Source organism: Pholis gunnellus (genome assembly GCF_910591455.1).
Source record: "Pholis gunnellus genome assembly, chromosome: 11".
In the NCBI taxonomy this organism is placed as follows: domain Eukaryota; kingdom Metazoa; phylum Chordata; class Actinopteri; order Perciformes; family Pholidae; genus Pholis; species Pholis gunnellus.
The window spans coordinates 13,178,299-13,200,132 of NC_136538.1; the positions used below are offsets into that span (position 1 = coordinate 13,178,299).

The 21,834-nt window shown below is 44.7% G+C and overlaps 1 protein-coding gene across 1 annotated transcript in view; it reads left to right on the forward strand.

Annotated features, from left to right (window-relative positions):
- The window catches only part of slit1a (slit homolog 1a), a gene marked incomplete at its 5' end in the record, with an annotated part of 81,661 nt that overhangs the window by 46,331 nt on the left and 13,496 nt on the right, over positions 1–21,834 (forward strand). Inside the window, 15 exons of the mRNA XM_079168498.1 lie at positions 1,163–1,234; positions 2,030–2,193; positions 6,201–6,348; positions 10,431–10,502; positions 13,168–13,239; positions 13,339–13,410; positions 13,641–13,784; positions 14,667–14,830; positions 15,849–15,872; positions 18,686–18,830; positions 18,979–19,053; positions 19,151–19,294; positions 19,416–19,559; positions 19,654–19,820; positions 20,595–20,730. Coding sequence (XP_079024624.1) covers positions 1,163–1,234; positions 2,030–2,193; positions 6,201–6,348; positions 10,431–10,502; positions 13,168–13,239; positions 13,339–13,410; positions 13,641–13,784; positions 14,667–14,830; positions 15,849–15,872; positions 18,686–18,830; positions 18,979–19,053; positions 19,151–19,294; positions 19,416–19,559; positions 19,654–19,820; positions 20,595–20,730 — 1,743 coding nt within the window. The remainder of the gene's footprint in view (positions 1–1,162; positions 1,235–2,029; positions 2,194–6,200; positions 6,349–10,430; positions 10,503–13,167; positions 13,240–13,338; positions 13,411–13,640; positions 13,785–14,666; positions 14,831–15,848; positions 15,873–18,685; positions 18,831–18,978; positions 19,054–19,150; positions 19,295–19,415; positions 19,560–19,653; positions 19,821–20,594; positions 20,731–21,834) is intronic.

Consider the following 21,834-nt stretch of genomic DNA (forward strand, 5'->3'; position numbering starts at 1 on the left):
AAGCACTAAGTTAAATGAAGACATTGTTGTTCCCTGCTGATAATCATAGCTAATATATACACATAGCGCAGACCTTTAATTAGTACGGCCTTGGTTATTATGCCAAAATACCCCCAGTGGGCCTCATGAAGGGGCCTGCATCAAGGAGACCAAGCTCCATTAACTCATTGTTCCACTCAGTTGACAGCAGCGTTCCCCTCAATCACATTAACACCCCCTCCCCGCCCCCCCCCCCAACCCCACCCACTCCTCCACCTCCATCTACACCCTATCCAGCCCTGGGCGGGCCATCTGACAAGGGAGTTCCAACCGTCTTGATCCAAAATCCCATTCAAGTGAGCATTCCACCCCGGGCGCAGTGGTGACCATGTTTTGCAGTTTTTAAACATTCAATTAATCATCCCTTGTCAAAAAAAATCATAATCACAGGCCTCTGTTGGAGCTCTCCACCTGAAACAATGTAGACTAACTGTGCAGTCTTAGGGACAAAGGCACTTTGACAGCCTTGTTATTTTTATGGTTAAAGACTGTGTTGTGCGTGGGTGTTTGTGGGGGGTTTTAGGGGCTGGGGAGACCAAAAAAACAACAACATTAAAGGCTGCTCTCATGGCGTGGATGGATTGCAGATGTAGTGATAGGTTTGTCAAAAGGGTGTAAGAAGGGATGGGGGGGGGGGGGTTGTTTTGGTGGGGTCTGTATGTATAGGTTTTATGGGGGAGGAGGACAGGTTGTGTTCAAAGGGGGAGCAGCTTGAAATATGGTGAAGGGTTATTAGGCTGATTGAAATGACCCGATTCTCCCACTGCAGCTGATGCCCAGGGTTCGACGGCGTGTGCGTACGTGTGCATTGTATGTTTCTCAAACTACAAGTTGGGGTTGTTGTGATCATGCTTGTATGCGCATGCACGCGTGTATATTTGTACGCACGACTGTATGTGTGCGTGGGAGGTGCGAGGGCTTCCCATCTGCGTGGAATGAGGTGTTATATTCCCAGTGGGATGCCACAAAGAGAGACTGAGAGAAAAGAGAGGGGGGGGGGGGGGGGGGTTGGGATGGATTTAAAAAGATGTAATAATGGAAGCGGACCGCCGCAATAACACTTTTTGAAGTATAAATATAAAATTTCTCGGATGTGACTTTGTTCACTCTTTTGTTTTCACAGAACGCTGAACAACAACAACATCAGCAGCATACCCGTCTCCAGCTTCAACCACATGCCCAAGCTACGAACCTTGTGAGTCACACCTATCGCACCACAATGCTCTCTACCTCCCTGGATGTAAAATAAAACTATATCTCACTTGCAATGTAGCCACAGAGAACGTGCTGAAATCCCATGTCATCTCAATGGGAGTAGATAAGTTCTGTCATTCCAGGCACTGTTGGGGGGCAGCCATAACCACAGAACACCACAGAAGGGTCTGTAGCAATGCCAGAGTCCATTATCCCCTCCTTCTAAACACACACACAACAACAACTGGCCTCGAAAATAGCCCCAGAAGCCTATTGTGCATTGTATGTGATGACTAAATCTGAAATTATGTACAAATTAAAACAATTATGCCTGCTGAAAACTCTCGGAGCCGTGACTCCGCTGCTCTTGTGGTGGCTTTTTGTGCTTCCTCGCTCCCAGTGGGGTTATATTAAATAGCTTTTCTGTTTATGTGAGTGTGTGCACTATGTGTCTGTGCACACAAGTTTGCAAGTAAGCATACGTGCTCCAGAGGTCCACCGCACCACAGCAAGAGTTATTCTGGACAGGCACAAGATTCCAGGAATGCCGTGTTTGGAGCATTGGGTTTAGAAAACACCCCTTTAGTGTTCCACTTTTCTCCAAATGTGCCATTTACAATCATCCATGTAGCGTATCATTTAGTGTGTTTCGCCACAGGGATGGAATGTGATGAGTTCTCAGAAAGAATAGACACTTTTTATGCTATATGTATCCTCAGCTGGTGGTATTTTAGATGGCCAAAAAAAAGGCAGAGAAAATCTTTTAATGCATGCAATTGTTTCTCTCTTTTTACAGCCGTCTCCACTCCAACAATCTGAACTGTGACTGTCACTTGGCCTGGTTGGCCCAGTGGCTCAGACAGAGGCCTACAATTGGTCTATTCACCCAGTGTACTGCCCCTACTGAGCTCAGAGGACTCAATGTGGCAGAGGTCCAGAAACACGAATTCAGCTGCTCAGGTAAGACTTGTGTAGTTACTTACACTAAACGTCAGAATTAATACCACAACAATATTGCATATCATATTGTCTATTGTTTAATAAGTCATTTACATGTTCAGTGGATAGGGGAAGTTAGTTTTGGAGTACAAAAAGGGATGAAAGGGCAACCTTTTCTTGGTACTTTGATCAAATCATTCATTCCAAAAACTCCCATATTCTCCCCCCTCCACTTCCACCGTGTTTTTGTGTCAGTGTATTCTCCTGGCAAACACCTGACAGCTCCTCTGCCCTCGAGCAACCTCACAGTTCTCCTCTGGCCCTTTCATGTGTCTCCAGCTTTCAGGAGCTGGCAGGAAAATGCCATGACATATATATAAAACACACAGCTCGAGCAAAGGCTGCCCCCACTAACAGTAGTAGCCCTCTCCTCAGTCGTCATTATTCATGGCCTCTCTCCTCCTCGCACAGGATTATTTGGCTTTTAACTTTCTCTCTTGCTGTGTGTGTGTGTGTGTGTGTGTGTGTGTGTGAGAGAGAGCATGTGCGATGGGGTTATCATATCAGTACAATAGAAAAACAGCATGAGAACCTCCACTCCCCACAAGGCCATCTCACTCTCAACACCAGCTGCGAGGACGGTTTGTGTCTACGTTTGTGTGTATTTGTGGGTTTGTGATTTTTACGCAGCCATACGGCGTGACAGCACAGATCATTAACTATTCATCGCCCAGGGAAAGAGATTCAAAGCGTGGGAGTGTAACGATTCCAGAGAGGAAAGGGGAGCAATGGGTGTCAGGGAAAACTTTGTGGTCTGGTAGGAAGAAGATTCAGAAAGTTGAGGTTTTGCGTGATAGGGAGCTGCAGGTCATGTAGCGTGCTGATATTAGCCTCCATCATGTGAGAATTTGAATGGGGTGTTTATTTTTTATTGAGGAAAGCTGTGGTAGATTGATTGGTTCTCTGTGAGTCTCATTAGCAACTGGTCGTTCATATATTATGGACAAGACAAACGGGATGAAAACAAAATCTGTTTCTGCTTCTCTGTCATTCATTCACGCAAGCACGTGCGCACATGCGAACACACCCAGTTTCTTCTTCAATGGATGACTGACCAGAAGTTGAACTCCCAGTGAAGGACTCGTTAAGGACTGGCTTGCTGGCACACACATACTGTATACTTGTGTATGTAGTTTGTGCTGTGACCAGGCCAGGCCACCTGCGGGGGATTTGGGGCGGGGTGGCGCTCTGTTGGAAGAGAGGAAGAGGGAAAAGAAAGGCATGTTCTTGTTGTGAGAGGCAGGAGAAGGAAAATGGGTTAGTTCTTGCAAAATATGATGAAATTCTGCAGGGCTCTCGGCATCATGACTCACTGACTTTCACTCCCAGTATTTGGTTTGAAAGCGCCACGATATTTCAAATTTTTTGTTGTTAATGAGCAGAGTAACACATTTACTGCTTCACTTTGAGAAATAACATCATTTTGTTCCAGGCAGTCGTTTCTCATCAATCTAAAAATCAACAATCCGAAACTTAAATCTCATTATTTTAGTTTTTAAGCAATGCCTTTTTACAGTGTATCGACTTAATGATTAAAGTATAGCCATTCTAAATCCGTGGGAAAGTTGGATTTTAAAAATAACATTTGCTGAGAAAACACTTTTACTTTTATTTTGCAGTTGGGCTCTGGTGCATGACCAGCCGCTCATTTGTGTTTTCACTCCATTTTTCTCTTCACTGACTTTAACCAGAAGCCGTTTCTGAGCTTTTTTCACCAAAAAATGGCAAAAAAAGACGAATAGCAAAAAACTTTTTACTGCAATAAGACTCAAAATGTGTGTGAAAATAGGTATCTCTTTGAGAAAACCAATAAAACATGATGTGCCAAATATCACTGCCAATCTATCTCTCTCTAGTTTAGATTAGGACTTAAGTTTGTCTGAATGGCCTTCGCTGTGATTTCATCGAGCAAAATGGTTACATATAAACCCTCTTGATCATTTACATTAGACGTAACTAAAATTTATATAGCTGCTTGTGTCAATTTGAGGTTATATGACATGAAGTTAATGACTATTGTGCTGAATTACCGCTCCCAGGGAATAATAAATGGCTTAAAAATATTGTGTTTGAACTGAGCAATGAGTAATGAATTGCTTGAGGGGTGGAAGAAAATATAACTCCTGTAGTGTGAAACCGGGAAGAAAATAGTGTATAAAGAGGGAAAAAGATGAGAGAACTGGTGAACCCAACTGTTGTGCTGAAAGGGAATTTGAGAAAAAATGACAAATGGAAAGAATCCAGGGATAACATTATGAAATGATGAGAGAAATGAGGTGGAGTGAGGTTAGATGTAAAGACTTGGGACCAAATGGATAGCAGGTAATGGGTTGTGGTGACAGTCGTTGGCAGAGATATGGGAGTGAAGAGGCTGAAGCGCAGTGAGGGAGAGCAGAAAAGTGGAGGAAGAAGGGGGAGTAATACAAAGGTGGAAGCAAATAAAACCAGGGAAATGGAACGGGAACACAGTGGAAGAGACGGCGGATGGGAAAGAGATAATGGGGAAAACAGCACAAGAATGATCTGGGGACGAGCGTACATCAAACAGACTCACCTCAAGTATACCTGTCAGAGAGCTGTCATTGTTAAGGCCACTCCAGCTGTGCACTGCACTCTCCCTGATCCCAGGCCTGTCAAATATGCCATGTTAGATCAGAAGGGAGTTCTTCTCTGCCCTACACCTGATCCCAGATCTGTCAAAGCTCTGCCATCCAAGATCACAGGACACTCCGATCACGTGGGTTGAGCGACTGTGTGAGTGTTGATTCACTGATTCACGCTCTTGATGCTATTTGTTGTGTTTACCTGATTCCCAGATTTGTCAAAGCATCTCGTCCCTAAAGGTAATTGATTATGATTTGCCGGATAAATTAAGTGTGACCTTATACATTGGTTATAAGTTAATAGTCCAAGAGCTAGAACCATTCAATGGTCATGTCTGACAGTGATATTTTTCTCTGTTTTAGGGAGTTTTTAGCACTTTACTTACTCTGTCACTGACTTTCCCCATCACTTACTCTGTCTTCCTCTCCCTGAATATCTATCCCCACTTCACTCTCTCTTGCCAACATTTTCCACACAAGCTGAGCGATAGATAGGAAGGTCATCAAATATTCATGGTTTGAAACTCGAATTAGTAATGCTGTGTAAATGAGGCCATTTAAAAGTCTGTTTTATTCATTTTATCTGGGTTAGGCTTACATACACACACACACACACACATACACCACACATACCAAACACGCTGAACTGGCAGTGCACGCACCCGCTCTTCACCATATCGTTGACAGTGCCGCAGCTATTTGAACAGGTATCTAGAGACAGTGTGATGGGTTGTGTGCTGTGTATGCAAATTGAAAAGTTGAATTGTTTTAGAACAAATGGAAGTGAAGAGGTGTGGGGGGGGGGGGGTTGTAAGGCTGAATTTGCAGAATGGCATCAATTCCACCCGGAGAAAGCAGACTCAGGAGGAAAATTTGCGTAGAGATCAATGGATGTTATTGGGAGGCCTTCAATCGCCGCTCCAACTCTATTATTCATGTCTTTCTTCTCCTCTCAATATACGGTGGCACTCCTTTGATAGATAACCTAGTTTTTTGCCCATTCATTCTCAAGGATGTACGTCAAGAGTAGGATGTTTCATATATTTTTCTCAATGTCAAAACATCCCTGGGAATGTGCGTTCATTTGCAATTCAGTTTATAAAACACAAAGGGTTGATGACATGAGCAGCGACGGAAGAGCTTGAGCTCCACATGAGTGCAGGGGCTGCTCCATGTCAGCGCACAAACCCTCCTGCAAACAACCCTGTAATCCTGCTGAGAGTCGTGCTGCTCTCATTAAAAGCAAAGAAATCCACCTGTGCTCACACACCTGTAGGAGCTGCATATTCCTCTCTACCCATCATATTTTCCTCCATTTTCACCTCTCATGTACTTTTTTCTCTTTCTCTTACTTCGTCTCTTCAGGTCACCAGGAATCTTCCAGCCTTCAGCCGTGCAGCATCGGCGTGGGCTCTTGCCCTGCCATGTGCACCTGCAGCAACAACATTGTGGACTGTAGAGGGAAAGGTCTCACTGCCATCCCAGCCAACCTGCCCGACACCATGGCTGAGATGTAAGCACAATACCGGTGTCACCCCATGAAAAACATCAATGAAATCCAACTTAAAAGACGTTTTCTAAGCCGAGAAAAATAAAAATGATTTAAAAAATGTAATATACACACATTTAAATGCAAAAGTGATACTTTTTTTTCCACAATCAGCATTGATATGATGCTATCAACCATGAACAGCTCAGTATAAATCAGATTTTGGTCAGATTTGGTTCAGTAGATGACCCTCAGAACTAGATAGCTGTTTGGATCTTTCATGTTTAGGAGGCTTAGATTCTTCAGCACAGTGCAGCCTGTAGCAGACCTACAGGAAAGAGACAGACGGACGGACATCCACAGCTTATTGTTCTTTGAAGCATGGCACTGCCGGGCATTTGTTTGAGAGTGCGCATGAAAAATGCGTATGTGTTTTCATATGCATCTGTATGCTCATGCAGGGGTTTAACAAGGCTGGGAGGATTTGAACATGCATGTTTTATGTACATATGCTGTTCTAGCTTGCTTTTCTCCCCATGCATCACCTGACAACAAGACATCCATCCATCCGCTGTACACTAACAGAGACACATGCAGACTTAGAACAGACTTTAGACTGAGGCTGCTTGCTCTTATCAGCTCAGATGGCTGTGAACCACATGCGAGCGCTTCGCTGACATCCCTTCCTCAGTTTATCAGTCTTCCAACATCTGTCTGGGCATTAACTGTTTACGGCCCACATACTATCAGCCTACCGTAATTCCTGGGAATGCACGGCTAGACTTTTCAAGGTAGTGCTTTTACTCTCTTTATCAGAGATTTAATGCCCCCGGCAGAAGTCTGCATGAAATGGTACAGCAACGCTGTGATTAATGCACGGTGAGAAAAAAGGAGGATGAAGGGAGAAAGCCAGCGGTTGCGTTGTATGTTCTTCCATGGAGCATGTGTGTAGTTAGGAGGACACAGCAAGTTTCTAGGTCTCCTCCTCCCCATGGGGTCTGTTTATAAATACCCAGTTATATGGAAGTCACAGATCCCATGTTCCCCAACAACCCTGACCCATTTCTAGTGCAGTGGTGTGCTCAATTTCCTAATTTGGACGTGCGGTCCACAATTCTGTGTGTTCCTGTCTAATTCAATGACCCCCCGCAAGAAATATTTTGATATTTGAAATAATTTAAAAGTCTTCACACACTGCTGCGTATTGACTTTTGTGATGCCAATTATTCAGCCTCACTCTTGCTTCTCAGTTTTATGGTTTGTAGACCTCTTCGGCATGCCCTCCAGTTGTAATGTTCCACAAGTGGAATATCTCGTAGAGTGATGTGATCTATGAGCCCAATAACCAGCGAGCAGCACTAATGGGAGAAGAGGGAGGCTGAAAGATAGCTATACCATGCACAGGTTTTATAGACAGTAGATTCTCTCTGCACAGCAGATGAGTAAAGACATTTTAAAAGTCTCCCTGCCCTTCACATCTAATTGGTGCTTAACCGCGTCCCGCTAATAAACTCTACTACGATCTAATTTATCGTTTACAAGACCTGGGTGAAACGCTGGCTGATATCATGCACATTCCTCCTGCCCTGCCCATCAGAGCCATACCTTACAAGTTATATTCCCACAATGCTGTTTCTCCTCCTCTCTTGATTTTTTTTTCGCGGCTTTCCCGGCTTTGAGGAGGCAGAGCAGCGGTGAAGGAGTAGAAAGGGATGGGGGGGACTCCGCTCAGTAATTTGGTGCAGCAGGTTTGATCTGTGCTTGAAGTTCATTATAAAATCAGTTTCAATTACAGCAAGGCGGGCTGCTGGGTATCAAGGCCAGCCTAATGCCTTGTTAATGAGGCACTCTGAAAGTTACATACACACACACACACACACACACACACACACATGCTGCTCTCATTATGTACAAATCGGAGAACTGCAACCTCCCTGCCCTGCTCTCCCCTAATGAATGCCAGTGTTGTGTTTATGGCTGTGGGGATGTGAGCTGCTTTCTCTACTCCTCTCTTGTGAGACCAGGCCCAGTTAGCCTAAACACTACCACAACAGATTACTATGCAGTGCACCATAGTCTCTGTCTGCAATGACTGAACTCTGCCATAAAATCCCCCCCCCCCCCCGTCTTTCATCTGCTGCTGCGATCCTGCCATCCATTTCTGACTAACGCACGCACTGGGTGAATACCCAAAGGCGTAATGTGTTTCCCCTTAATGAAAAACATGCTCAGACCCTAATGAAAAGGATGAGGACCATTGATTGGGCTGACACAAACACCAGCTCACAGACAGACACATATACAAATGATCTACCTGACAGATTGGATGGCAACCATTGATTGTCCGTCTGAAGGCGACTCTTGAGAGATTGTTTCTTTCTTCTGTGCCAATTGGACAAAGCAGCTCCTCTGTTGATTGAGGGGATTAAGTGGCTTGCACATATCGATCTGTGATTAGCGACAAAGCAAAGGCTAAAATGTGGTCAAACAGCACTGTGTGCCCTTGTCTGGCTCAGAGGGTTTTGTTATATGATGGCACACATCGGAGCACCGCAGCATGTAGACGCTGAAACACATGCAAACAGCACGCAGAGTGCCAGACTGGTTTGGACTAGTCAGACAGACTGGTTGATGAGAGAAGGCGCTAAAGCCACTTGGCCCAGCACTCTGCCGCATGGTGAGGGCAGAAGAACCACAGCGCTGTCACTCGGCTGTAAATCCACGGACAGATTGGGACAGGCAGACAAAAACAGACAGAGAGAGCATGTACACCGCAGTAATGTGGTCTAGAATCACTGCTATCCTAAGAATGTCAATTACGCTCCTATATCGCTCCATAAATGTAGACTACTCCTTTGAAGGGGAAAGATTCCTGATTGAAAAATGTGGAAACTCAAAACTGTTAAGTGGCTGTGGCGAATGTCTAACAAAACATTTCCCCCCCCCCCCCCCACGAATAGACATAAACATAGCAATGCAGGAGGCCTAAGAGGCATGTAATAAATCTCTAATAGAATAATTAAATCATGTGGAAATGGTCCTGAGCCAAGAAATCACATTCTTAAGAGAGTGATGGTTACTATCTATCAACTGCGCTCTGTTGCCAAAGAGTTTTGCAGATTTTAATTTGATGTTTCTCTTTGTCCTGTGGTGACAAAGAGCATTTTAAAGATCTTCAGATTCTCCCGTAGACCCTGGACAACCACACCTCACGCAGGCCCATGCCTCGTGTTCTGCAGCCAGTTCCTCTGCTGGGAGGCAGCCCATGGTAGGACAACCAGACAGGCCCACAGCTGGCTCCCTCTGGGTCCTGCTAAGCCTTGTTAAGGACGGTTTTAAAAGCTGTGAAGTGACCTGCAGATAAACAGCCCTCTGCCAGATACACCAGGGAGCTGGGTCCTAAGTAGCAGCCGGCCTGAAACACACAGACATGCATGCCCACACTAATGGGGTTTAGTGATGTCTGGTTCCCTGTCACCATCTGAGACTGATTAGTTTGTGACTGTTCTGTTCTAAATGACCAAATGTATGTTTGTCTGTGTGTTAATTTCACTCTTTGAAATGTTTGTACGGTGAGATTTTGTCAAACATTTTTCATCAGCAGCTCTTAGGCTCACTGAAAAAAGTAGACTAAAAGAAGTCATATTTCACCGCACTGCAAAGGCTTCAGTGGACACTTTGCAGACACCCAGAGGATAAAGACAGATTTCACAAGAACAAGTGAGATCATTATTGATTTCACAATCTCATATGAGAACATAAGTGCTGGAAACTGTGAATGTTATACTAAGAAGAAATATTACTTTTAGTTGAAGGCCTTAACACCCTCACACAAACAGAGAATGAGCCTTTTCCCCTCCAGTCCTTTTCCACAGCACTTTAGTATTCAGACTGTTTATTGGTTCTAAGGATGTTATGACTCCAACATGCCTGGACCTATTACAGCTGGAGAATAGATCTCCGCTAATATAATCAGGCCAATCACCAGGGGTCAGAGGTAATAGGAGGATTGCACAACTGTTATACCGTGGAGAAGTATTGTTTGGTTAACTGATGATATCTCCTCTCCTCTTTTCTCTTCTCCTCTTTTCTCCTCCTTTCTCCAGACGTCTGGAGCAGAATGGGATTAAGTCTGTTCCTCCTGGAGCCTTCTCTCCCTACAAGAAACTGCGTAGGATGTAAGTACAGCAGTACACTCACCTCAGAGCTAAATAATACAGACGAGAACAAGAAGTTGAGGGCTGGAAAAAGAAGCGACAATTGGCAGTCTTTTTATTCCACTCCTAAGGAGAATGTATTTATTTTGTCTGCGCCTAAACATACATACATGTTGTCAGACTTGGGGTGGCATGGAAAGCAAGCACTCAGATGCTACATGAGCATAATAACAGCTCTCATGTTTCATTGCTGCACCCTGGCTAGTGTTGTGTCCAGTCTGTGTGTGTGTGTGTGTGTGTGTGTTTTGTGCCTTCATGGGCAAACTGTAAACTGCGGCTGGGATGATGATGATGAGCCGTAGAGTGTCCTGGAATAAGGGCTGAGGCTTTGCCCTCTCTGGGAGTGAACAGTGACTGGCTGGTAATCGAGTGGTTTTTCACTCGTTGAGCCAGCTGTCCGGTCACCCAGCCAGCACACACCAGTCGGCCAAACCCATAACTCCAACACCACCACCACCAGGCCTGACCGACATAGCAGCAGGGAGACGGAGGAAACGGAAGGTCAGGGAGTTTCTCTGCCATTCTTAGAGGATTCATCATTGTTTTATCATCGAACTGCAGGGACAGTTTGAAGTTCAAATGAGGTGAATGCAGAGCAGCTGACAGACTCAAGCTATGACTATCTTATTGTAGCTCCAAATCTCAAGCAAGATTAATATTTATACTTTTTTTCCTTATATTATGTTGACAAATATTGTGAATCATGTAAAAACTGAATATGTGTTACAGTAAATTAGAACATTCTTTGCTACAAATAATTATATATACAGTATATATATATATATATATATATATAGGCAAGAATGCGTGTTTGTTTTTTGTCACTGTGTGTGCAATTCAACCAGGTTAAGGTTTCACATAAAGAAAGGTGAATACAAATCTTCATCTAATCTAAACCCCACACAAACTGAGCCAAAACTGTACAAAATATGTGTTATGGAAATCAGAATGTAAGTGCGTTTGTCACAAATAATAAAATCATCACTTATTACTGAATATGATACAACAAGTTATGGTTTTAATACATAATATTTACAAACCAGATTTAATAGATGTTTTGCTAATTCAACAAAAAGAAACGGTACTCCTGTTAAAAGAAATGTCATTGGTTCCACTTTTAGTTATGTGAAACCATCTAAGTTCAACCCTCCAAAAACGGAGTCACAAACTGTTGTCTTTTAAGTGGTTTGCAATATTATTATGAAAAAGGATTACCCCTTTTCAGTAAATATGGTACAAACTTTTGTGGTTTTCATAGAACATGTACAAACCGGATTAAATAGCAGTGAGAATGTGTTGCATTTGGTCTTCCAAACAGACATGACCTGCTACTGTTGCTGCTGCTGAGTCTGCATTTAGCAACAACAATGCACGGCCACATGTCTGTGTTGACCCTCAGCGCCTCTGTTGATTCAGCTGGCTGTGAGCCCTCACTGGTCCGTCCTGTCCAACACCCGCAGTACACACTGTGTGTAGACATCATCGATACATCATCAGGAATATGTTCACCCTCCTGGGTCAGGCTCTGCAGATGTTCACATGTATGTTTTATATTAAGTGTTCTGGCTAATATTTATGGAAAATAGTTATATAATATTTGATTGTACGACACCATTAGGTAACCTAAAGTTCTATACAGGTGTTTGTGTGTGTGTATTTGTTTATTTGTGGAGGTATGTGTGCGATGCCTCTCCTGACCCTGCATGTCCTCCTCTCCCAGTAAATGCCAACCACACACATTCTCTTTCACCTTGTCCCAGTTTGGATGACCTACACATGAACCGCTCCTTAAGACAGGGATGCAGTAACAGCCCTCACACACCGACACTTACACAAACAGACCAGTGTCTGAGTTTACAGACACACACCAGTGCAGATGTTGGCTCCTTTGCCATGTTTTCGTTTCCAGGAAACCTCAGTCCTTTGCAAGAAGACAAATGGGTACTTATTTAACTGTTACCCCCAAATGAGAAAATATCCCTCTTCTTCACCACATGATGATTTTCCTTCAAAGGTATCCAGTCGACTGGAGTTCAGTCCACATACTCCATTAACTCTCTCTCTCTCCATCTGTCTTTCTCTCTTTCTGTCCCACTGTTCCTCATTTACTGTTGCATTTACTCACACACACACACACACACAGACATATAAACACATAGACACACAGGCTTAGTGGTTATCCTGTGGGGAGAGGCCTGTGGATCCTATTAACAACGGCTATGTTCAGAGGCAGTCTACTGTATTTCGCTTTGGATTTCGGCCCTGCACCCCATTTTTACCCACACACACTCACAGTGATACAACACAGGGCCGTTTGTTAGGCCACAAATAATACAAGTAAATGTTTTGATTGGCTACGAGACTCGAGCCCGCTCCATTTCTTCAAATCCCCTTGAAGGGACGCACCATAAAAAATGGGAGAGAGCTGGAACTCCTCTTTATCCAGCTCACACTACATTGGCTCCCTCCTTGCTTGCCAGCGACAAGCAAGGCCCTTACACCCACCCCACCTTCCTATGAGGGGGACACCCAGGTGACAATGGAGTCAAACCTCCCACAGAAAAAGGACTTTTCCCCAAAAGCTCAATTTCCTTGACTAATTCACCGGCTTTCTTTTTCAACACAGAGACCTGAGCAACAACCAGATCTCAGAGATAGCTCCCGATGCCTTCCAGGGTCTGCGTTCCCTCAACTCCCTGTAAGTGGCCCCAAGCCGAGTTTGTGCATGTATGTGCATAAATATCCACCCTGTTGTCATTTCCCATGTCTTAAACAAGTGTGTGTTATGATTTCCCAGTGTGCTGTATGGAAATAAGATCACTGACCTACCCAAGGGGGTGTTTGACGGCCTCTACGCCCTGCAACTGCTGTAAGCAGAACACACACACACACACTGATACTCTGCATACATATATTGAATACCAGGCATCTTTTACTCCCACTCAGTAAGGAGTCATGACCTTCAAATAAACTTTGTACCTGTGCATAGTTTTCTAGATGGAATACATAATGAATGAATACATAAAGAAACTCTGACAAGCTGCTTCTCTCCTTCTTCCTCCCTCCTTCTTTGTTTCCTTTTCTTCCCTCTTCTCTCAGGTTGCTGAATGCCAATAAGATACACTGTGTTCGCGCAAACGCCTTCCAGGACCTGCAGAATCTCTCACTGCTATCGCTCTACGACAACAAGATCCAAACCCTCGCCAAGGGCACCTTCACTTCACTACGAGCTATACAGACCCTGTAAGTCAAACACACACACACACACACACACACTCATAAACATGCTGCTGTACATGCTCTGACACATACTGAGCCGTCACCATACAACATGAGCCAACGCAGGAGTTGTTTACTCGCCGGTCTGCATAATAACACAGGAACGGAGAGGAGGAGAGTACATCTGTCATCTTCACAAACACGCGGACACACACAGCTTCTGCGGCCACATCTAGATCAAAAAACAGCACACACAACACCCACTCTTTCCACCAACGTTACCCAGACAGCACCAATTCGGTCTAAATGAATGTTTTTTGTGATCTGATAAACAAGGCGAATCACAAGCTGTTATCAATACAGACCCCACACCGTGGCGCTTACCATGTCTGATACACATTGCATGACATAATCATCCATGTGCAAGACACCTGTTGAAGATGATGGATAACTCTTAAAACTCTTACTCTGCGTAAAACAAGAACTTCATAAAGTTTGCCCAGAAGCATTCATTTGGAAAACATGAAAGAAGTTACCGACAGACAGAGCCAGGTTAGCTGTTCCCCTTGTTTCCTGTCTCTATGCTAAGCTAAGCTAACCAGCTGTTAGCTGTAGCTTCATATTTACCAAACGGGCAATGAGAGCATTATCAACTTTCTCACCTGACTCTTGACATAAAGAAGCAAATAAGTGTATTACCCAAAATGTCAAGCTATTCCTTCAAGTCAATCCGTAAATAATGGCATTTTCTTATTTCCTATGGTCTATAGTAAGACTGTGGCTCTGATGTCTGAATATAAACACATTACTTGTAATGTTTCTTGTTGGCCTTTATCCCATCAGCTTTCAAGTTTCTTTTTTCCCCCTCTCATTCTTTCTTTCCAACCCTCCCTCTCCGTTCTCCAGTCACCTGGCCCAGAACCCATTTATTTGTGACTGTAATCTGAAGTGGCTTGCAGACTACCTGCGCTCCAACCCCATCGAGACCAGCGGCGCCCGCTGTGCCAGCCCTCGCCGACTCGCAAACAAACGTATTGGACAGATCAAGAGCAAGAAGTTCCGCTGCTCCGGTAGGCCGGTGGCTCTGTGTCACTGTCTTCAAAAAATGTCTCCCTCTTATTTCTCTCTCGGGCTCTCGATCGCTCAAACAGGCTTTGTTGTTTTTATGCCTCTTGTCTCTCACTGTTCTACTCTCACCTTCTCTCTTTATCTCCGCTGGGAGTGGCTTTTATCTCTGCATTGTTCCTTCTACCTCACACCACTTTTAATGAGTGATCATTCCTGGCAAATGGTTTTATTCAGCATATCATTTGCTGTGCTGGTGCTCCTCAATCAATATCTGCCCAGATGAACTTGGGCCCAAGGAGAGAGGGATCGTTCGCTTTTTCTCCATTTCCCCTCCATATTACCACATTGTGAGTCTGGTTTCATATTGAAACCGCAGTGGGCTGAGATCACCTGGTATAAGGGCTAGAGTTTCTGTACATGCCCACCATGCCTCTGCCCTCTGCCAATCTCAGCTTCCATCTCCCCGAGCCCGCTCACCGCTCTCTGCCTGCCAGGCTCAGGTTTCCTTCACACACCCTCATCTCCTCACTCCTCTGCACTGCACTAGCCTGGCCTCACCATCCCCGCTCCCTCCACCCTCTGCCCACCATTGTGTTTATGCACTGTGCTACGCTGTCTGGCACTCTGCACTGCTGAGGTTTCACACTTCTTTATAGCCTCATTTGTTTGGCTAGACCTGCTGAAGAAGGGAGTCCATGTTTTTTTTCTCTTTCTCTTTTTCTCTTTCTTTTTTTTCCCTCTTTTCTTTCTTTCTCACTGTCTTCCCTCTTTCCTTCATGTCACTCTTCCTTAGCAACAGCCAAATATTTACCACCTTTTAACACCGTTACTAGTTCCTTCACAATACCATATGCACAGAGACAGTCCTGGGCTTCTCTGCTTAAATGTCATATACCTTGAGTCATGTGTCGTCATATATAAGCTTTATATATGACTGTTCTGAAGCATAGCGACACCACAGCTATGCAGGATCAGACTGGTCTCACTGACATCCGTCCCTCTTTCTTTTTTCCATCACAGCCAAAGAGCAGTACTTCATCCCAGGTGAGTGCTTGTAAATGTTCACGCCTATCATTGTCTTCCTCTTTTCTTTAATGATCCTCCCGCCATGTACCAGCATCATTTTTTCCATTACATACTGTTCAATTGAATAACGCTCTCCCGCAGGTTAGAGGATCATTTAGGTTTATTACAACTTGGGTCACATTTTTGTAGTCTTGCCATCATTTCTTTTGGCAATAATAACATTTTATTTACCAAGTTAATTGCTGAGAGCTGGGAACATGGCGACATTGCTAAAAATAAGTCAGACAGGGAAAGAAACACGCACATTCAGATCCCCACAGGTCCCCGACAAACTTATGTGGAAGAGAAAGCAAAAGACGGAGGCAGAGAAACTGCCTCTTGTTTTCTTTTATCACAGTTTACAAACCGACTTCCTCGTTCAACATTGAACAGCATACCTTCCATAGTAACATGCACACTATTTTCCAGCGCAATGAAGGATTATTACCAACATCTCTGGTCCACTCACTTTTGAGTTCTTGATATAATGGCCAAAACTATAAAGTTACTATAAGTTGCAATAGACCAAAGTCATCCCTTAATGTGGACGATGATAGGATGAACAGGGGAAATGATCTGTACAGAAAGAAAACCTCCTCGGCATTTAAGTGTAAAATTAGTTGAACGTTGTGTCCTGGTAGTGGCTATTAAGGTATTTATACATATGAGAACAGCTAATTGGGCCTATGACTGACCTGCGTGTGCATCTTAATGAGATATATGTGTGAGGGCGCATTTCTTTCCTCAGCTCTGTTTTCCTAACATTCTCGGCAGATAGAGTCAAAGGGAAGTGGCTCTTTGCTTTGGCATGAGCACAGACAGTCACTCACCAAGAGGGGCAGAAAAGGAGGGAGGGAAAGAAGGACAGAGAGGAAGGAAAGTGTGTCCTTTCTATCAGTAAAAGCTAAAGAAAATAAAGCCCACCAGAGGACCCAGATTCCTATCAGCGGATGTTTCCGGACCTCTTAACAAGAGCACTTCCAAGAAAATAACTAGGAGGAGCAGTGATGTGTGTCAAAGTGTGAGTGTGTGTGTGTGTGTGTGTGTGTGTGTGTGTGTGTGTGTGTGTGTGTGTGTGTGTGTGTGTGTGTGTGTGAGTGTGAGTGTGTGTGTGTGTAAATGAATGTGTCTCTGTGTGCTGAGCTGCGATAAAGCTCTACTCTGGCTTTGAGAACAAATGGGTGTACTATGTAAGCAGAAAGGAGATCAAAGCCGAATGTGATTAATGAGAAATTCCCCCTCCTTGAATGATAACAATAAAAGCCTCCGTGCACTCAACTCACACAATCGCAGACAGCACAGGAATTTCATAATGCATTGATAATGAGGAACCAAGCTGCAGGGAATTATGAGAACTTCTACAACTCCAGCGATGAGTCATTTTGCGCCTCGTAGAGGGAAAAACCTCAACCCTCTCCTCTGTGCTTTCTTCAGTTTTGTTTAAATATGCTGACAGTAAAAGTGTCGCCACCACGCACTTGTGACGATGACGATGACTCAGGCTCACGAATCTCCCCCGGCTCCTCTACATTCTCAAGATCAAAGCGCTGTGCTGTACTTTCATTGCTTCCTCTGTAGCAGGAAATGCCTTTTCCTGTTGTCTGGCCTGGCGAGGGAAAGTTCCTTAATGACCTGCATGTCTCTGTCTATATATCTCCAATGAGCCAATCTGAGGAGTGACACACATTCGGATGAAGTCTTTGCACGAACAGCCTGAGGACGTTTTTTTCTGTGAATGCAGTTCACTCTCTTGCCATCTAATAAAGTCAACAATGAGGGTTTGGGTTAGGTTATGGTTTCAAATGTCAAATGTTTATTTAGACAGATTTTTGACACTCAACTGTAGGATTTTGTCCTGGTTGTTTGAGGTTTTCCTCCTCGTGATTGTGGTTTGGATGCCCCACAGCGTCCCACTGACGTCATCTCAAAACCTCAGGCAGAGAGGTGCACCGACGCGAGCATGCAAAAAGGGAACGGGACACAAGGCGATATCCTAACAGAAAATGCTGGGCTGTTCCCTCTAAATGGAACAAATGCCCACACATTGCTGTTCACGCACATATATACACAGACACAATACACACATTCACAGACACGTACACACTGTCTCCTAAGTGGCTCCCAGTGCTGCTCCATTATTGAGCAGCCATGATGTAACTGGCAGCACGCTTTTTGGCACGTAACGTCTATTCATAGACAGAGGAAGTGCAGGAATACGTCCCGCACTCCCCATGCTGCCTCACTCTTGCTCTTCCTCTGTCAAGACAGACGTCTCCCTGCCACTCACCTTTCATTCTCTCTCATCTGTCTCCCTTCACTCCTCTCTTCCCTTTCCTCCCTACATGCATTTATGTCCCTCATTTGCTCCTTCTTCTGTTTCCTCCCTCTCTTTTCCTTTGACTCTACCTGTCTACGCACGCTTCCTGTGCTCTCTCTTGGGTGCTCTGCTTCACTGAAGCTGGCCGTCCAAATCCTCTTTGGCATCCCTATCTTAATCTCCCTTGCTACTGTTCTTTTCACCCCACTGCTCCCACTCTATCACCTCTCCTCGCCCTCACCTATTCAACTCTCTCCTCTCAATGGTAGGAAAGTACCAGGATGTTCTTGAGTGTGCCTAAGGTTACAGATTAGTTGGGTACGGTCGCCTTTTAGGTCACAGCAGAACAAACTACTGACACATAGTCGGGGAGGGAGCGGTTGCGTGATTAAGAGCATCTTGGAAAAGTGAGGCACACATGTTGGCATAGGGAAGACATTGATATCATTGTGCGTTTGTATTTTCTTCTGTTCAGGCACAGAGGACACCCGTCTGAATAATGCCTGTAACAGTGATCCAGTGTGTCCTCCCAAGTGCCGCTGTGAGTCAAACGTTGTGGACTGCTCCAACCTGAAGCTCACCAAGATCCCTGAGCACATCCCTACATCCACCAGTGAACTGTAAGGAAACAGGAAAAAAAGCTATTGCACACTGCTAACAGGAAGAGATTTAGGAAGAGTCCGAGTGAGAAGAACTGAGAATAAGTCATGAGACGAATCCTTGAATTTGTTTTCAATACAAAGTTGTCTTTTTAAACTTTCTCTCTAGCCGCCTTAACAACAATGACATCACTGCTCTGGAGGCAACTGGAGTTTTTAAGAGCCTTTCCCAGCTGAAAAAAATGTAAGTTGCTCTTTAATTTTATTCGTTGACTTTGCCCTTTCAGCAGTCAGTCTCTAAATAGTGAGGTACTTCTCTGACATGCCTCTTCTCTTCACAGTAACCTCAGCAACAACAAGATCACAGAGATTGAAGATGGGTCATTTGAAGGTGCGTCATCCGTCAATGAGCTTCACCTCACGGCCAACCAGATCGACTCGGTCCGGAGTGGGATGTTCCGTGGCCTCGAGGGGCTGCGTATGCTGTGAGTGATGCAAAAACACACACAATCACACACTCAGGCAGTCAGTCTTGAATTTCTGAAATTCAAGATCATATTTCAATTTTATTTTTAGGCCTAAGTGTTTCATTTCTTTCCTCCTCAGGATGCTGAGAAACAACAAGCTCAGCTGCGTCCACAACGACAGCTTCACTGGGCTGCACAATGTTCGCCTGCTGTCTCTGTACGACAACCAGCTGACCACAATCACTCCCGGAGCCTTCGACACTCTGCAGACTCTCTCCACCCTGTGAGACCCTGGCATACACACAAGCCATACCTCAAATCATTCGTTTTAATATTTCAACACTCTCACAACCTTTCTTATGCTCACTTTCTCCCAGTAACCTCTTGGCCAACTCCTTCAACTGTGACTGCCAGCTGGGCTGGCTTGGTGATTGGCTGAGGAGTAGGAAGATCGTGACCGGTAACCCGCGCTGCCAGCGTCCTGCCTTCCTAAAGGAGATTCCTCTGCAGGATGTGGCTCTGCCTGACTTCCGTTGTGAGGAGGGTAAGTGGTGCCAAGACACACAACTAACTGCCCATCATGACTTGAGTCTCTTTCTGTATGTCCTTATTTAGGCCGCATCTAAACTTTTTTTTGCAGCTTCTCCACTTTAAATGAAGTAATCTGTCTCTCTGTAAGGAGTCAAGCATTTTCAATATAGTAGATGACTTTCACTTTGTGTGTCACTGACCTGTCTGAGTCTGACTGATGAAGATTTTTACGTTGCACGCTGCTCTACAATACATAATGAACAAGAGCTGCTTAAAGTGTCTGAGATCATTTTAAATAATGGCCGCTATTGTGCGACTCTTTTGTTCACTGAATAGATTGCTACTCCGCAGTTCCTAAGCTGCTGGTCGATGCCGGGCTGAGTGGAGCTATTGAGCTGTTTGCCTTATTGACCAGTCAGCCTATTTGCACCTGAATGAATGTTAGACTTGTCTTCGGGCTTCTGGCAGCTTCCATTCTTTGCTCTTGCTGGTCAATATTACATTATCGAGGCTCTCTCTCTCTCTCTCTCTCTCTCGCTCTCTCTCTCTCTTTACTTTTCACATTTGACTCTTCCTCTTTTTTCATTGTCTCACTGCCTCACCATCAGTTTGAAGGATTGTGCCGCTTTGGCTCTGCTTTGTCTTTCTATTCTTTCTTCTTTTTTTGCTAGGGGGTGACAGATTTTCTTTTGGCTGTCCTCCTTGTCTTTCCTACCCTCCTGGTCATTCCTCCTTTCTCTTCCTCTCTTGTGTCTGACTCCCCTCTGACTCCTCTATTTTTTCCCAGGCCAAGAGGAACTGTCAAGCTGTGTGCCCAGACCCCAGTGTCCCAGTGAATGCACTTGCCTCGAGACTGTGGTGCGCTGTAGTAACAAGCACCTCCACACACTGCCCAAAGGCATCCCAAGAAACGTGACTGAACTGTAAGTTCATTGGCATTATTCTTTCCAATTGCATGTGTATCTTATCATTTTGAGTTCCAAGTATTATTATTCCTTTGTCTGGCTTTGTTGGAGGCACGTCTGGAAAGGAAACCAAATGAGTTCATTTCAAACGGTAAAGACAGCTTAGGAGGTACGAAAAGAGATAAGAGTTGGAGAAAACAGTGGAGGCAAAGAAAACAGATCTCATCATTTGAAGAAGAGGAAAGGAGTCAATAAACCCTGCAGTTATTCTCTCAGACATTCTTCTTCTGAGTTCCCTGCAGCCCTCAGGGCGAGCACTGATGTCACTCTCACACTCAGAGCCAAGGATCAGAGAGTGTGTGTGTGTGTGTGTGTGTGTGCGTGTGCACACGCATATTTGTGTGAGGGCCAAAAGCCTGTCCACAGGAGCATAGGGGAGCAAGAGGACATTTTAATGAGCAGTTTTCAATGGAAATGGGAGGGAATGGAATAGGTCTGGAACTTTCCAATACTGCTTCAAGTGGTTCAGACTAACTCACTCACACACATGCACACACACACACACACACACACACACACACACACACACACACGCTGTGAAAGCCTTAAGGCCTGTCATTGTCCCAGCAGGTGTGACCAGGTGTGCCCCTCTGATCTGGGCTTTCATCTAGTCATCTGGAGAGTTTTCTACTCCATCATTATCCCAAGTGTCCTCTGCACCGTCATTACCTATCATTACCTCTGAACCCAAAGGCCCCACTAACAGACCCCCCTGCCCTTCCCGCTCTGAGTAGAGTCACCAACAATAGCAGGAGAAAGCCCCTGCAGCCCTGCTCAGAGGCACCAGGACCCCAAATTAGCCATTTATCAAGGTGGCAGCCCTCTGGTAGCCCTTTGTGTTGGTAATCAGCACGGTTGTTGTATCCCTGCAGGCGTGGTGTCAACTGTGGTGGCTTGTAAATACATTAGTATTTTAACACACACATGCATGAACGCACATACAAGCGTTTGTATCTCAGTCACTTTAAACATTGGTGTGCTTGGTCACACTCGGAAAATGCTGCTGAACTGAAAATTCACAAAAAAGCCACTGAGTGTAATAAGTTTGCCGTCTTTTCCCAG